General features: G+C 41.9%; 1 protein-coding gene across 2 annotated transcripts in view; it reads left to right on the top strand.

Moving 5' to 3' along the window:
• Positions 1–18,682, top strand: part of LOC309341766 (glypican-5-like) — a 408,077-nt gene that overhangs the window by 237,068 nt on the left and 152,327 nt on the right. For both annotated transcript variants that reach the window (XM_081861554.1, XM_081861555.1), the window contains one exon: positions 4,117–4,237. In XM_081861554.1, the coding sequence (XP_081717680.1) occupies positions 4,117–4,237 (121 nt within the window). The remainder of the gene's footprint in view (positions 1–4,116; positions 4,238–18,682) is intronic.

Here is an 18,682-nt window from a genome sequence, read left to right as displayed (position 1 = left end):
GACCGGAGCACGCCAGGCACTCCTGTCTTCCACTGCCTCCCGCAGTTTGGTCAAACTCATGCTGGTAGCTTCGAGAACACTGTCCAACCATCTCGTCCTCTGTCATCCCCTTCTCTTTGTGCCCTCCATCTTTCCCAACATCAGGGTCTTTTCCAGGGAGTCTTCTCTTCTCATGAGGTTACCAAAGTATTGGAGCCTCAGCTTCAGGATCTGTCCTTCCAGTGAGCACTCAGGGCTGATTTCCTTAAGAATGGATAGGTTTGATCTTCTTGCAGTCCATGGGACTCTCAGGAGTCTCCTCCAGCACCATAATTCAAAAGCATCAATTCTTCGGCGATCAGCCTTCTTTATGGTCCAGCTCTCACTTCCATACGTCACTACTGGGGAAACCATAGCTTTAACTATACAGACCTTTGTTGGCAAGGTGATGTCTCTGCTTTTTAAGATGCTGTCTAGGTTTGTAATGACAAACTCCCCCTTAGGTTCCCCAATATTTCACCTTAGCCAGCTGCTTCTCCCTCTCTCCTTTTTAAAGAATAAAAAGCATTGAATACTCTTCTTTACTTCTTAAACACCAAGCAGGAATAACAAACGTTAGGAATGACCCCTACAAAACAAAGAAAAAGCACTTGATTTTTCTTTCTTCCTTTCAGATTTTGGCTCAGCCAACCACAAGTAATTTATATGAAGACATTCAATATGGCATAACCTAAGTATTTTGCGAAAGGTGGTGCTGATCTAGCAAAAGTTACATAATTAAATTAGGGTGAGATTTGTACCGTCGAATACTGAAAATCCCTCACAGGTTCATTGATTTGGAAAATTAGTGAATCCTCTTCAATAGGCACTTAAGGACATTGCCTCTTATTTAGTTGTGCTTAAAAAGATAAAAAGAAAAAGCCTGTGATTCTGTTTTATGAATATGATGCTCAGATAGATTACTTAACCCATTAAATATTGTGAGAACATTTGGAAGGGGTGATAAAAAAGGACTCGTTTGCATTGCAGCAGTTTTAAGGAAACACCCATATACAATCTACAGTTAGACACGGGGGAAACAACCGGGTGAGAAAGGAGGGGAAGGGGTAAGCAAGGAAAGAAGGCTGTTTCAGTCACATGTTCTTAGGCCTGGGCATGGTCACAACCCAGCGCTGCACACCATGACTGCAGCCCTGGTGGTTCTGTGCATATGATGCAGGTTGGCTCGTTAAGGCAGCCTTGGGGAACCTGTGGCTTCCTCCTGCTGTCCTCTGGATACTCCAGGTCCACTCTTGTTCTCCAGGCCTCCCTCTGAGGAGAGACAGAGATGTGGCTGCTACAGTGTGGTGTAGTGGTTAAGAGCAGTGGACTCGTACTCTGGTGAACCGGGTTCGATTCCTCGCTCCTCCACATGCAGCTGTTGTGTGACCTTGGGCTGGTCACACTTCTCTGAAGTCTCTCAGCCCCACTCACCTCACAGAGTGTTTGTTGTGGGGGAGGAAGGGAAAGGAGATTGTTAGCCGCTTTGAGACTCCGTAGGGTAGTGATAAAGCAGGATATCAAATCCAAACTCTTCTTCTTCATCCTAGGGGAAAGCCTTGCTGCGAACTGTGGGGTGGCGGAGAGAAGTAGCGTCCAAGAGATGGAAACGGGTGGAGCAATGGAAGGAGGGGGGAAAGCCTCCTGCACGCAATCATGACTGACATGTATTAATGGCGGTGGACAAGTGGGGCAGAATGTATGGAGGGGGAGGAAGGCACCAGCAGAGGGAGATGGGCTGGTGTGATGCTGTCAGCTCCACCTACCTTTGGCTCTGGCCCCACCCATGTTTGTTTCTGGATCTACCCGGCCCCCAACAAATTACCCCTGAGGAAATGTAGCCTTAAATAGGAAAAAAAGAGAGTTCCCCTCCCTGCATTAAAGATCTGTGCAGTCCTCTCTTGCTGCTCTTGGTGCCAGCATGGTGTAGTGGTTAAGAGCAGTAGATTCGTAATCTGGTGAACCGGGTTCATGTCCCTGCTCCTCCATATGCAGCTGCTGGGTGACCTTGGACTAGTCACACTTTGAAGTCTCTCAGCCCCTCACTTCACAGAGTGTTTGTTGTGGGGGAGGAAGGGAAAGGAGAATGTTAGCTGCTTTGAGACTCCTTAGGGTAGTGATAAAGCGGGATATCAAATCCAAACTCTTCTTCTTCTGCTGCTGCTCCTCCTGAGCACTTAGCCTCAGCTTTTTTCAGTGTATGCTCAGTTATGGCCCAAGCAGTCGCTTCAAGAAGAAGGCCTCTGTGGCTCACATTCGGCAAGCAGCTCCTCCTTAACACCTTAATATGACTTTGTGCTTCTTCCACTGAGAGTAGCCTGAGTGTTGGGACCTTGAGAAGGAGGTGCGGTACATGGGCTATGACCTGAGGGCCTATGGTCCTTGTTGAAACTAAGCAGGCTTGAGAACCCAATGTGCGCCTCCTTGGGATATATGGAAGAAAGGTGGGGTTTAAGTGTGATAAATAAATAAATCAAGTGCAAGGTGGAGGAACTTTCCTTGAAATGAACATCTGGGGTTTGTGGAGAGCCACTCGTGTTCGGGTGCCAAGGTATATGGTGAGAGAAGGGTGAGCTATACTGGCTTTTAATAAAATTACTCTGCACCCTGCGTTCTGTGCCCAGGACAATCAGGATTGCAGCCAAGGTAATTCCAAAGAGCCAGGCAGTTATTTTATTTAGACTGCAATTCTTTAGGAGCCCAAGTCAGATTTATTTTTGAGCCGGTTGCTCTGTTAAACTTCACAGAAGCCTGCTCTCCAACGTGTGCTAGAAAATGATGAGTTATGATGATAACAAATATTATGATTTGCAGCCCTCCCTGGATTAAAACCTATTTATTCTCCATGAATTAAAGGGAGTCGGCATGCCAAGCATTTTTGGTGTGCTCTGTTATGTGATGAATTAAGGGCTGCTATGTTTCTGGGGATACGGGCAAGGCTGACTGTGCACAGGCCACACTTTCAACCATTTGTTCACCAAACAAGCTGAAATGTATATCTTGTTAATTGGCTCATTATTTCCTTTTCTATTTCTTACCATTTTTCTCTCCCTGGTGTCACAGAAGTTAAGGGCACACAATACCTGTCTCAGGTATTTGGTCATAATTAGCAAAAGAGTTGGTCACTGCATGTGGCGAACAGGATCACAACCACCTGATGAATCTTATCAAATGAGTTCATTTAATGGAAGAATATAATTAACAATCAAAGCAATTTATAGTGTGCATCAATGAGAGAATTTCTGAGCTGAGGGTTAACGGATGATTTGAATTTTCTCTCTCTCTCTCTCTCTCTATATATATATGAGTCTGCAAACTGTCTTCTAACTAGGGATGCCATAAATGGAAATAGGAGTCGAAATCGCCACAATTTTCATGTCAAGAATGAAACTCACACAAGTGCATATGAGCAGTAATTACGATTGCTGATTTTTTGGTCAATAATATGTAAATACTCATGCAATTTTCTGCTTTGTTTTTGACATTACTGGAGGTTGTACACAGCCATCATGACCAGGAGCCATTGATAGCTTTAGTCTCAATGAACTTCTTTAGCCTACGTTCAAAGCCATCCAAGTTGCAGTGCAAGTTTAACAATGCACTAGGTGAAGAAGTACCTCCTTTTGCCTATACTGAGTATTCCAGTATTCAGCTCTATATTTAAAAATCCAAATAAAAAAGTAGGGCAGTAGCTTTATTAGGATCAATCAAAAGGTAGCAAAATGGTGCGCAAATTTTCAGGTTCTTCAGAAATCTTCAGTCTGACAAGATTCTGAAGAACTAAAAAGCTTGCTTGCTCTTTTTAGTTGTAATAAAAGCATTATCCTACTGTATATTCTGGGTTGTTGGTGTTTTGTTTTTGCAGGGGAGGTGTCTTTAGATAAATGCAGGTTCAGGGTGCTGCATACCTGATTACGGAAACTGTGCTGCTCCTTCTTAAGTCTGTTGTTCCCACACACACAAAATCAGGGTATTAGTCATGACTCTCCTGGAGTTATATGTATTTAGCTTGGTAGACTCTTCCAAAGTGTTTACTGAATCTAAAAAGTAAAGGACGTTTACCTGAATGTTAAGCCTTCCTTTCCTTTTCTATTGCAGTTATACAAGCAGAGTGGTTCCCAATGGGATGAAGGCACAAATTAATAACCCAGAATTGAAAGTCAGAGGAATGGACCCACACATCAGCAACTTAATTGCTAAACTGCAACAATTTAATCAGGTAAGTACTCAAGTTTCACATTCAACCTAAAAGGAAATATGGAATTGAAACACAAATTTGTAGTAATTACACAAAGCTTGTACATATTGACAAACCAGGATTCTGCAAAGAATTAAATATGTCCTGGTGTATGTCAGCTGACCAGGCAAGGCTGCATCCAGCCATGGCAAATTCCCACAGTTGCTTATGACACATAATTCCAGTAGTTTTGCATCTATCTTCTGAGTAGGTTTCTATAAAATTGCACTAAGTTTATAAAGGCTCATTGCCTTAAAAAACAACAACCTGAAATACCTTGCATGAACTACAGTGGGTGCCACATTGGAACCTGTGGCATTACAAGTAGCCAGTAACGTTTTGCTGAAAGTGATTCTTAATTTTCCCAATCCAGAAGAAAAAGATGGTCTGCCAGTAGGTATGCCAGAAACATGATGAATGGGCGCCTGCTTAAGTAATTCACTTGAGCTCTGTGGGTTATGCATGGCTGTCTACACAGAACTTCAGCTAGTCAGTGCTGAATATATTATGGCTACATAATACTCTTCCTTCAATCCACTGCTTTGCAAGTCGCATAGATGGTGTCAATCCAAATTAGCCCGCGCTACCTACCACATTTAACAGCAATCGATTTTCATTTAATGTAAGCATATTTTCTTGTCCAATTTGAGGAGACGTGGATAATGGCATCTGCAGAGTTTGTAATGACAGAGTAGCATCTCCTCCCTAATCATTCACCATTAGAGAATAGGTATAACTTTTGACAACTGCTACTGGCTGTAATATTGATTGCGCTGATTAGTGTGGAAAGGAATAGTGTATATCATGCAAAACCATGGCTCAAATTAGCTACTTTTTCTTCCAGTTGTGAGATGTAAGACAGGGTCATCTAGGAGTTCTTCGTGATGACAAAGAACAACATGATTAATTTTGTATGGCTAGGGGAGTGTGGGCAAAGCACCAATAACCACCTCACAACGCACAGTAAACCTTTTTTTTAAAAAAAAAAGCAAAAAATGAGTGGAGTTTCCAAGATTGCTTGTAGTATGACATAGGGACGTGTCATACAGGTGGGAAAACGTCAGACATCCCATTGGGTCCAAGCAATTGAGTGACCCTTGTGTAACTCTTTGGATTTCGTCTCTTCAGCACTAGTATACTAAGAAGTGCACCTTCTCTTCGCAAAACAAAAAAAAACCACAAATGACATGACATCCTGTGCAATATATCATGGCCGCCAATACTTGTTACCTCCTTGTAGGGAAGATTCTTTCTGTGACTTTCTGTTGACCTTTAAGAGAAAATGATCCTTAAGTGAAGTCCTTCCCCCCAACAGATGGAGATTTGTAGTGGGTAATTGACTGCGTGGATTAAACAGAATGCTTATTATTGCCTTAAGATGATTTGTTGTTAAGTAATATAAATTACTTTGATCATAATTTTAGTGAGATTTCTTCAGAGATCAAAGCATCAAAGAAGTTGTTAAATTTCTCTTTAACGCTTTCAGCATAACATCAAACATGTGTTGCCATTTTCTTAGGGTGTTTATCTAAGGTTTGATTAATTTATGAATAAAAAGCTAACACTCAGAAGATGATTATGGCTGCAACCCTTATACACATTTACCTGGGAAGGAAGCCCCATTAAACACTTGACATATACTGGCATATACCCCCAGTTTTTGAAGATAGTTCAACAGTTTTGGAAGAACAATATATTCCCCTTTCTTGTGGTTAACGGTTGAATGTGGCATTGGTGTAGCATAGCATGCTAAGAGATTCAGGTACAAACCCTGAAGTCTGTGGTTCAAATCTCACTTCTGCCATGAACTCGCTAGCTGGATTAAAGTGAGCTGCTTTCTCTGTCTCTCTGCCTCAGTCCCCACCCCCATCTGCAAAATGAGAGATAATACTGACTTAACTTTACAGGGCTATAATTAGAAAATCCATGTGAAGCACTTGGAACACGTGAAAGCACTATACATTTTTTTTGTTATCAACATTAGCATTATGAAAGCAAAGTTGCAATGCTATTTATTGGCTGATAGAATTACTATGTATTCAAGTAGGGGGCTCCTTAGCTGCTATTTGGACCCTGGAGTGCTCCTAGGCTCTGAACCTTTCTTCAAGGAAACCCTATTCAAAATAGGTTGGCTGCTCTCCTAAAGTTGAAGAACTTCTGTCTTGTCTGGATTAAGCTGCATTTTATTGGCCTTCATCCAGCCCATTGTTACCTCTAGGTACTGAATTCAGGAATCACCCATACCACCTGCTCTCTTTCTTTAGAACAGCCTGTGAAATTGAACCTGGTTTTTTATTTACAGTAAGATGGCATAGTTGGGGACCCTATATTTAAGGATTTAATTTGACCAGAGGTTTTCATACCTAAATCACCTCATCACCTTCAAGAATCACTTATCCAAGAACAGTGGAGGAGCCCTTGAGGAACAATTACTTCTGCAGGGCATGAGCCATCACAGACCAGTGGCGTAGCGTGGGTTGTGAGCACCCGGGGCAAGGCAAGTAATTTGCGCCCCCTAACCCTATCCCTAACCCCCAGATGTTGCGCCCGGTGCGGCCGGCACCCCCTGCACCCCCCACGCTACGCCACTGTCACAGACCACTAAAACAAGGCTATATGAAAGCAGTGCAAAGTAAATAAGTCATGTTCGTGCCAGTCCCTGTCAGAAGTGTGCTTTGCCACGCGCAAAGCAGTTGCCTTTGTTTCATGGCTTGAAGAAGTTTGCATTCAGGATTGCGCTTTCGTTAACCCCCACAAGTGACACAGCCATTTCCATGGCCACTGCAAAGAATAATGTCTGATTGATCACTGTGTCCAGCTAAACCAGTATGTGGCATTTCCAATTACATCAGCAGTTTAGCAGAGTAAGTTCCTCTCTTACCAATTAGGCAGAAAAGATTCCTCCTCTTACTTTATTCCTGGGTGCATTTTAATTAGATCTGTAGGCAGTCTCTCTGCTAACATGCCCTGCAGGCTTCAGTGCCATCAGTCCTGAGATCACTTTGGTTCTTATTATGATCATGTGCTGCTTCAAACTGAAGTGACTCATTTAAGGAATCTTCAGATACCAAGCTTACATTTGGGTTTCCCTGCATTTCGTTTTATTGTATTTTGCTTCCTTAAGAATGATGTATAAACTATACTGGAGAAATCACGCCAAGCTGTGTGTGTATATTCTGAGCCGGTTTATTTTAATTTAGAATAAATAACACAGCCACTCTCACTTTCAGTCGTGCCTTCTAAGATAGTCATGTGTTCCTAGACCATAGCTGTCAACGTTCCCTTTTTTTAAAGGGAAATTCCCTTATTCCGAATAGGATTTCTCACGAGAAAAAGGAAAAGTTGACAGCTATGTCCTAGACCACCATTGCACTCCCTAGCTAGGCAGCCTGGGGTTCATTTTACTAAGATTTAAAATATGGGAGAACTTGCATGTGGAGGAAGGATGCTTGAGGAATTTGAACATGGCAAATTCCAATGTGGAGTCACCTGATCCCTCCCTCTCAAACTAATGTGTGGGCCAAAATGTCAATATTATTCAGATTTTGCAGTTTTCTACATATTACAGTGCTGTTCTCAACTAAAAAAAAAAGGCGAAAATGCATTGTTTCACAATATATTGAGAAATGTTTACTTCACTGTACTTTTTTTGGAAGAAAATTAATTTATAGATCCTATTTGTGAGAAAATGCATTAAAATGCCTATTTGAATATGAATTTTCATGCAGATTTTTTTAAAGGTAGATTAGTGTGGAAGTAGGATAGAGTGACATGTGTTACAAATGAACGTGTGAAATCAACACAGCAGAAATAGACTGATCATTTCATCCCTAGTGTGAAGATAAGTCCAAAGTCAGGGATAGAAACCTGTGAGTGTCCAAATGTTGTTGGAGTCCCCCTCCCATCAGCCTAAGATGGCAAGACCAGCAGTCAGGGATGATAAGAGCTGGAGTCTAAGAACACACCAAAGGTCCCAGGTCCTCCCTCCCTGCCATAGGAAGTTGTCCTGTTGGACTTCAGTTCAAAATACTGCTCCTTAAAGACAGTGAGAAAATTTATCAAAAACAAAAACAAAATTAGTTGTATACACATTATCAGTTTGTAGCAAGAAGCTAAAACTAAAGCTTTATTCTGTACAACTAGATGTTGTTTATCTGGATAATCTGACTGTTGTGAGGATTTGCCGTGTACTGTCTTGAGTAGAACAGCTTTTGCTGTGACTTTCCTTTCAAGGCGGCCCCAGTTCACCTATCCAGGAGCCAAGACTGCTGCTGCTCAGTCAGTACAGGAAGAAGCAAGGCAGGGAGCAGCTGCTACCACCAGCCCAAGGCCTAATGAAGGGTTCAGAAGCATAAACATGAGAGGTGTGGAAAGGGGCTTCCTGGAGATAGAGGAGCAGAGAACACCTCTTGGCACTTCTACAGGACCTTCTCCCCCTATCTATTGGGAGGCAGAGGGACTCCTAAGAAGTGCCTATCTGGTTTTCCCAACTCTATTGGACTAGGATTTGGGAGGACCTGGCCATTGGGAGTGGCCCCAGGGTATCACAAGACCTGGATCTTCCACTCCTCAAGCTCTGAAGCCTTGGAGAAGAGGGCTATAGGGATGCACCAACTGGGAAATTGTGGTTGTGCTGCCAGGAAAGAGCAGGTGGAGTTAGGGGTCTGATCCTGCATTTATATAGAAAGCTCAAGAAATCATGAGTAGCTGCACTTTGCTTTTCTGGTCCATCCATCCCCCGGAGATCACAGACCCTGAAGCCTTTAACCTGCCCCTTCTACAATATGGTTGCACACCTATAATTTATCACATTGTCCTTTTACTATAAGCCCCCACTATTTCTTAGAGAATTGAAGCTATGTAATTTAAAGTCATCTCGTCTTCAATCTCTATGTTAATTACTATGAAATGGGAAATAATTTGTGTGTCTGCCTTCTAGGAAGGTTCCCCATGAACATTTTAGCACTAATTGTAACCAGGGGGATTATTGCCAGTACAGGAATGAAGTCATTTGATTTGTATGCAAGTATATGACGTGTATTTAGAAGCATTATTACAAAATGAATCACATCTCTCTGAATCTGCACATATATATTGTGCATCATAAAAATGATAAAGAAATCAGGGCTGTTATGTAGCTGAGATTTTTATTCCCATGGATGAAGATAAGGAGCAGCCATCCATCAATTGGCTCATGGGGACCAAAATGTACATGAATTGGAGCGAGGCTGAACAACCCTACTGGTAGATCCCCATGGAGGAGAGAATCTAGGGCAGAGACTCCAGAATGCCCCAAGACCTGTTGGGTACACAGGAACAAGACAGAAGGGAGGGCGGACCAGTGTTTGCACTTGCTTTTTCCTTTTCAAACAAAACTGGTGTGCCTCCCTTTGTTATTGCCCCATTGGAGTGTGTTTTTCCCCAGGGACATGTTGGGTAAATGGAAGAGCTATGACAGGCTTGGTCCAACCATCAGGTGGGGTAAAGCTGCCACTCTCAGTTCATTTATTATTTCTTGGCTTGCTCCCTGCCAAACTGCAACATCCCACAAAGGGTTACCTAACCACTTGGGAAATTCTGGATAAAGATGTACATCTTATAATATTTTGCAATACCAGACAGATTTGTCATCAACAGAGAAACAAATCTATAGACACACATGCATGTTTCTTTTCCATGGATGCATTATCTAAAAGCTCTTTAGACTCTAAATTTAACAGCTGGTCTAAAATGTATTTAATGTCTACACCTTCTAGAGCAATCAGTGGAATTTTATGTACCTGAGAATTACAGATGTTCCGTTTGGTTTGTAGGAAAATATAGCAACTTCAGATATAATTAAACTAAGGATTACTAATGTGCTGTTAAAAACAGCAGGAGGGTTTCTGCCAAAGACATAGATCATGTAAAATAATTAAACACGAATGTAACATTCTGAAACAAAAGTTCTGAATCACTATGTAAATTGTACGTCTCTTATTTTTTCGTGCTGGCACATATATAACCCTAAAAGGCCTGGTTATGATTCATGTGCTGTGTCTCTGGATATGCAGGTGCCATTTCTCTTCCAAGCACTTTCAAGAATTATTTACCCAGATGGGCCGTTATATATGTTTTGTTTTGTTTTCATTAGGGAAAATTAATCTTAATAAATCAGAATCATATATTGAGTCATAGTAACAACATGAGCCAAATTGGAAAAAGAGTGCTATTGTTTTCCATTAGAAGTCAGTCTCTCTCTCTCTCTCTCTCTCTCTCTCTCTCTCTCTCTCTCTCTCTGTGTGTGTGTGTGTCTCTCTCCACACACACACACACACACACACACATGCATATAGAGGCGGTGAGCATTTTAGATGCGTCCAATTGATGTGTGATCACCGATATGCAGATCCTTTTGGAGTGCATAATGGGGGTGGGGCAAAATAAATGGGGCAGGGTGCTTATACACGCTCCGTCAATGCGTGCTGGGGCCAAGAACAAAACCCCTACATAAGGTACAGAAATAAAGCTGAAGGTCATGAAGGTCATTCTGTATTGCCCAGAGATGGGGAACCTGTGGCTATTCAACTCCCATCAGCTCCACACAGCATGGCCACTGGGCAAGAATGATGGGAGCTGAAGTTCAAAACATCTGCAGGGCACCAGGTTGCAAAAAGCTGATACAGTCCAGGACTTCAGACAGGTTGACAACAACGCACAGAACCATTGTCTGGGCAGAAGCCTGACATAGCAGGGATGTAATAGGTCCTTACCAAACCAGGGTAACCCTAACCATCCAATCAGGCAGTGGGCATGACCTATCAAACAGAGCTATATACGAGCCTCTGTAGTTGCTCACTTTCATGCCCAGTGGTTCAGGTTTGGAAATATGGCCCTCCTTTGTTAGCCAGATGATTTTTGTGGACCATGTCAGGATAGCCAAATATTTAGCTATATTCAGCCCTATTGCTTTTGTGACTGTTTCAAATAAAATTGGTCATCATGCTTTGTCCATTCAGCTATTCTTGAAGAATTATGCTAACTGTAATTGCATTGTACAAAGATACTGGAAGCTGTGAAGCAGTGAGATGCCATTTATATGCATGTAATAAATCATGTATTCTTTTTAGGGGGGAATGACTATGATGTAAGTGCAAAGAAAGGTCAGACAAGCTCCCTGGCTTTTATAGCACAGTCTCTAAAGGAGAAAAAAAAGGTCAGAAGAGCAGGCATCAGAGGAATAATTGATCAGATTCCTTCCATCAAAGCTCCTTGCTTCATCTTTAGATTATGTTTGAAAAACCTGACCATGGAGAGAGAGAGAGAGAGAGAGAGAGAGAGAGAGAGTGTCAGTCAAGGATGAGTTTTGCATACTTCCTTAAGAAAGGACGGCTCATCTTTAAGGAAAACAGAGGGTGGATATCTTGGTTACTCTAACCCTTTGAATGCATCCTAAGTAGGTCAGGCAGAATCAGCATTTCAGATCTTAAATATTGACCTGTTTTAGTTCTGGAGTTCCTCTAAACCAGCAGTTCTCAACCTGTGGGTCTCCAGATGTTGTTGAACTATAACTCCCATCATCCCTGAGCTCTTGCCTTGCTAGCTAGGGGTGATGGGAGTTGTAGTTTAACAACATCTGGGGACCCACAGGTTGAGAAAGGCTGCTCTAAACATTTACACTACTAAATGTACCTTCTTGACTGTTTTCACCCAGCTTCCCTTCTCCGCAAACAGTGACTTTTATTTGGGGGCTTCCTCTCCTTCCTAGAATGATCTCAGCCAATATAAGATGATAGCCAATCAGATCTGGCTGTGTGAAAATGCCAGTCAGGGGAAGAACAGCCAACTGAGAGTGAGATCAATGCTGCTTACAGAGCGTTGCCCTCACTCTAAACGAGCACACACACTTTTGCCCCTTTCCACATTCCTGAAGAAAGGAGGGCCATTTTTTAGCTGTTGCTGGAAGTGCTTGTGGAAAATGCTCCCTATTTCAGCTCATTGCTAATCCAGAATCGAGACAAAAGTATTTTAAAAGCATATATTTCTGCATACTAACTGCAACAACATATTCCATCTACAATCAGCTTGTTTTTCAAGCATTATGTGCAAAGGAGCACATAATGGTTAATAACAAGGAAGCCATGTGTAGGGCAAGTGAGATGTCCAGAGGCCCAGCTAATCCTACTTGCATGTGGTCTGAAACACGGAGGTGGAGAAGCTGCTATGTCAATTGCAGCAGCGAAAGCAACACTTGAGGCTGCATCCATGTGTGGCAGTGGCCTACACTGTCCACAACTGAAAGTGCTCCTGGAAAATGCAGGTGTATTTTACCCTGGGAATCCTGAAGTCACATACATCAGCTTCATCTGCCAGGTTACAGAACACTGCAGGAGCTCATCCAGGCCCCCAAATTAACATGCAGGTGTTCCCACTTTCCTGGTAGCATCAACACCTGCTGTGGGCATGGCTGGTGATATAGTTTGCTCTTGCTTGGAATTTTCCCCGTTTGTAGTTGGTGATACCCAAAACTGCATCTTAAAGTAGCTATGCATGCTTTTTTAAAGTCTTGTTTACTTTCTGCTGCCACCCTCCCCAATTTTAGCCAAGGTTAAAATAGGATTTCATTACATAGAAATGGCTCTAGCTGATGTCCCCGATGAAAGATTGGAAATGTGGATTATTTAAATAAGTTTTGAACTGGTCCAGCGTTTACATCCATCACGGTCAGGCAAATGCCGGAGCCCAGGAGGGCAGATGCCAATCGCAATGACGTCAGCACTCACCTTTTCTTCTCACTCAATGTGGGTATGCTGTGAAATGCTGGCCAGGCTGCAGTCGCTCACCATCTCCATTTCCTTAGAATAATTCCGGACCTTGCAGCCTTGGTCATCAGTTCACCTTGCAGCACATACACCATCATGTTAAAAAAGAGAAGACAAAAAAGGGGACTCCATACCAATCCTACCTGGCAGGGATGGGCCAAGTTGTCTGGGGCTATAAACACTAATGTTGAGCACCTTGAATTAGAGCTGGAAACAAATTGGATTTTTAAAAGCAACAGAGGCTGGCCTCAGTCAGAGGTTGGGCATTCAGTGTTGCCAGTGCTATGCTGGGGAACACTCTTGTAGCAGAGATTCTTCGAGGATCATCACTCATGACTTTCATGTGGCACTTGAATACCTTTCTTTTATGCCGACATGCCTATGCAGCTGTTTAAAATTTTCCTTGAGCATCCAACCATTTAAATGATCTGCATGCATATACAGTGGTACCTCTGGTTACATACTTAATTCGTTCCGGAGATCTGTTCTTAACCTGAAACTGTTCTTAACCTGAAGCACCACTTTAGCTAATGGGGCCTGCTGCTGCCACCACGCTTCCGGAGCACAATTTCTGTTCTCATCCTGAAGCAAAGTTCTTAACCTGAGGTAATATTTCTGGGTTAGTGGAGTCTGTAACCTGAAGCGTATGTAACCTGAAGCGTATGTAACCCGAGGTACCACTGTGTGTGTGTGTGTGTGTGTGTGTGTGTGTGTATGCATATATATATATATATATATATATATATATATATGCACCTGATGTTTTGTGGGAGGGCAGTGTATAAATACTTTTATAAATAAACACCATCTTCTATAAAAATCAGTTAAATCAGATTAGTATGCACCATGCTTAGCAGGAATAGGCGAGGTATGCCATGCGGGTCACATAACAGTTTATTTAACCTGCCTCGAGTCCTGTCCTTCTCCTGTCCTCCTGGATGATAAAGACTGTGGGGGATGCAAAATAGACTCTGTTGTGCACAGTTGATGGAGGCGGCTTCTGATGGATCCTGTGTATCCAGAAGTATCGTTGGCCTTTTGTTTTATAACAATTTAATATTACCAAGACATTTCCATGAATCTGAAGCATTCTGCTATGAGAGTGTATTCAATGTCATTTTGGTATTCTGTTACCCTAATTTGTTTGGTCTTTTATATGTGAAACGTTCCTCAGTGGAATTTGTCAAAAAGGCATATTTATGGGAGTGATCTGGCAGACAAGCAAGGTAATAATTGGATAATATAGAAAAGCATGATTTGTGCTTCACTGCAGTAACGCTGTATTTGATGTGACATTTGAGAAAGATAACCTAATCAAAGCGAATGATAAATGGTAAGTGGCAGAATTTGGCCTTGATGGTGGAATTGTTCATGGATGAAGTCCTAAACATGTGGTTTGCTCCTCTGTGGGGCTTGAGCCTCTTTTTGAAGGTATGGTAATTATGAACAGGGGACCAAATCTCTTTATTATTGCAAAATATCACCTTCCGCGGACACCACGTTATGATGCTTATCAAGTTGTGTCACGTGTGCTTTTGGTATCATTTGAGCAGCTCACAGACTAGCAAATTTGCACACTCTACTGAATTCAGATAAAACAGTCCTGCCTTCTGCCTCCCAAATTTATAGTCCACCTGAATATCGGGAAAACAATAAGAGGGGAAATGTTGCTTCATCAGTTTGGGATATGGACCACTTTAGCTTTTCTGTGTACAGTTCCCACTTGCTGCTCTCAGCCCCACCAAGCCCTCCCACCGCAATCCTACCGTAGCTTCATTGGCTCAATGGAGAGCCAGTGTGGTGTAGTAGTTAAGAGCGATAGACTTGTAATCTGGGTTTGATTCCCCACTCCTCCACATGCAGCTGCTGGATGACCTTGGGCTAGTCACACTTCTTTGAAGTCTCTCAGCCTCACTCACCTCACAGGGTGTTTGTTGTAGGGGAGGAAGGGAAAGGAGATTGTTAGCCGCTTTGAGACTCCTTCGGGTAGTGATAAAGCGGGGTATCAGATCCAAACTCTTCTTCTTCTTCTCAATGGTAGAGCATCTGCTTGCCTGCAGAAGGGCCCAGATTCAATCCTTGCCATCTCCAGGTGCGGCTGGGAAAGACTTCTGCCCGAAAACCTGGAATGTCACTGACTGGCAGTGTAGACAGTCCTGAGCTAGATGGACCAATGGTATGACTCAATATAAGGCTGCCTGCTATGTTTTTGCAGTGACGGTGCAAGAGTTTGGAGTAAATGATGGTTAAAGTTCAACCTTGTTCAAAAAGCGTGGTCCCAATTAGATTAGGATCCAGATCCCTTCAAGCTGGGCTTGATGCCTAATGGCGTTCCTGCAAACCCTGCTTCTGCTGCTAGCAAACCCTGCCCCCTCACCCAGCCCTGCTTTCCCAAGCAAAAGACATGGAAGGGTTGAGGACTTAGGCGCAACAAAGTGAAAGCAGCAAGGTCAAATGTTAAGCTAGGAAGGTCAGAGCTAGCAGAGTGCATGGAGAGTGCTTAAATAAGAGTCATCATGAAAGCCAAGTTGAAAGTATCCCGTGCACAGCCCCATTCACAAAACATGGAGATGAGGGTCATTTTCTGTTGATATTTGGGGGGAGAGGAGGAAATTATTAAATTTTAGTGAGGGGAATAATAAATTGGAATAATAAAAGATTATCTCCTTCATCTTCTCCATGGAGCAGAATGAAATGGCATATCCAAAGATGGCTTATCTATGAAATATCCAGTATGGGTGATTCCTGCATACTTGTGGGGGGGTGGGTGTTGACTTTGTGACTGAAGTGTACATATGTGTGATTTTACATATGGAGATCACATGGGGGTCAGGCACACACTCACTCTGTTCTAGAGTTGTTTTGTGTGGTTGCAGGATGTGTGGTTGCCAAATCTTTGACTTGGTGGTCTGAATTTCTGAGTATAAGGCAGGCTGCGGTTTTGAAAGTTTCTTCTGAGTGTACCTCAAGGCTTTGAAAACATGAAACCTGCATCTCTGTCCATGGTGCTGAGGACTGAATCTTAACAAAAGAGAACACTTTAAAAAGTCTTCCTTCTACTGAACCAGCAATTTTTGAAGCAATAGAATACTCCACAAACATCTAAGAATGCTAATTTTAATGGATTTTGGTCAATGAAATATTAATTTCTATTTCATTTTTAAAACTTGCATAGCATAATAAAATAGTTGTAACTGGTGTTTTATTGTAAAACCCTTTTCATGTCTTGTTTTAAAATGTAAAATAGTTTACTTCTCATATGGCTTGGTTTTTGGTTAGAATACATCTGTTAGGAGTTATAAAGGGTTTTTTTTTCTGTATTTGGATTTGACAATAATTGTCCATTGTGTAGTAAACTGCTTTAAAACAGAAGGTATGCTTTAAACTAAGAGAAGTGATCAAAAACCTTTATGTGAAATCTCTAGTGCAACTTTGAAGAATAAGAAAAGCCATCCAGCATCATACTTTTAGGGCTCCACGAATAGTAACTTTATCAAAGAGTCAAGGAGCCCAAGAAATATAGCTAGAATACTGCAGATAGCCTGGGACTGTAGATTTTAGTGGTACCAAGGCTGATCCCCTGTGTGATGCATTAAATATTAGCCTGAAAACTGTGGGTGTGAATGAAGGCATCAGCATCAGGCAATTCATCAGCCAGCCATAAAACTGATTAATATATGGTGTTGTAAATTTCACATAATGAACTAAAGGGCTCACAGTGTATCCTCCTTTAATATCTGCTATCGTAATAGAGCTGTAAATACCAAACCAAAGGAAATACCAAAATTTAATAGCTCAGGGTTTCTTACCTTGTAAATTGGTCCAGAGAATTGAGTGAAGATAAGTGATGCAGTTATACTTCTGAAGTTAATCAGCTTTGGCCCAGTAGGCTGTCTGGCTGAGAAGAGTCCACCTGGGAACAATGTCTCTTGAAAGGGAGAGTGAGGTGGACGTTAAATAATCCAAAGCATATCAGAATCAACTTGGCATATCTGTATTTCTCCCTCTCTTGCTTTATATAAACCCTTCTGTGCCCTAGTATGTTGGCAGAGGTTTGCTTTCAGGACAAGGATGCTATGAAACCAAACTTGGGTTCATTTTTTATTTTCTTACTAGGCATAACCAGACTACTTTGTGCCCAACACAGTCAAGGCCAATTCTCTTTACCGATGGGCTATTTATTTTGACTCTACCAGAATTTGTTTCAGATGTATTGTGCGAAACATTAAGATTTATGGTAGCTTCATCTTTATATGAAACACTCCAAGAATCAATTTCTGGGAAAGGAGACACGGTGCACTAATGGAATGTGCCCATCTGCCAGCCCTGAAGTTGTGAACCATCCCCTGTTTACTGACTAGTTTCTAGAAGATGATGCCATAAGCCTTGCTGTGCTACAAATTACAGATATTCAGGGTTTCTGGTGAGTATAAATTAAGAGCTCAGGAGTGTCATTTATATCAGATGTCACATTCAACATTAATTTAATCTTGCACTATTCACTTTATTACCGAACACATCATTAAATTATAAACTGTAAAATTGTATAATTGAGGGTTGAATCACAGAGTTGACATCTGTCTATTGCATATTGTCTATTTGGATGTGATCATTCAGAATTAATCATTCCTTATATATGAAAGGCATTTTAGCCCATTAGAGCCCCCTCTATCAACCTCATAAGACAGTTGTTCTTTCAGGAACAATTTAAAAACATCACAGCTAACAACTGTGCATAGTCTCTATTAATATTACAGTACTAGAAAGCCCCAGAATTAAAGAAGGCCACAAGCAGAAAAATTAAAAATCTTGAGATTTTCTGCAACAACCTGTTATACTCCCTGATAGGTTACATCAGATTGATTTTTATTACCCAAATTAAATTTGCAAAAGCTGTTTTCAGAGTAGGGCTCAACTTCATTTATATTTCACTTCCTAATTTTTAGTCTCTCTCTTTGATATTTTCATATCTGTCATTAGGTTGCCATGCAGCAATTGTTGGGGGGCGGGGCTGAAGGAATTGCAGAATCCAGCCTCCCTGATTCAATACAGCATGAAATACCATTCCTTTGCCTTCTTCCTGTGGGTGACATGCAAGAATCTGTTAGGCATTCCCAGATGGTAAATGTTCTGCATATATCCTGCATATATTCTCATTAGCACCAGTCAAACATCACTAGGATGATATTATGATATTATTTCTCCACTTATGTCGCCAGGGAAAAGACACCTACACTCTAGTTTGCTACTTTCAAAGAATCAGTGGCTAAGTGGGTTTTAGCAAAGGAGATGGAGAGAACTCACATCCTTCTGAAAGTTGTCGGCCATTGGTGTAGTGCAGTTTTCCACATCTTCTGGTGTTTGGGACTATAAATACAACCATCACTAACCAATGCCAGCTGAGCCTGTTATAGTACAAAACATCTAGAGGGGTTGGAGAAAACTGCTGTAGATGAAGGGGGTAGTCTTGCTAGTGTGCACCATTTTTAAGGGGTAAATGAGGACTCCATTGAGGATCAATAAGAGCAAAGAAGCTCTCAGCTTGTTTATAATTGGAATTATTTAAATGTTTGGGGGATTTATGGAGGAACTGTGATGCCTATACACTGACACAGATAAAGCTTTG

The sequence above is a fragment of the Podarcis erhardii genome, assembly GCF_964252035.2.
Source record: "Podarcis erhardii genome assembly, chromosome: 5".
NCBI classification, from domain to species: Eukaryota; Metazoa; Chordata; class Lepidosauria; order Squamata; family Lacertidae; genus Podarcis; species Podarcis erhardii.
Note: the sequence above shows the minus strand (reverse complement) of the source record. Positions and strands in the feature narration are given on the sequence as shown.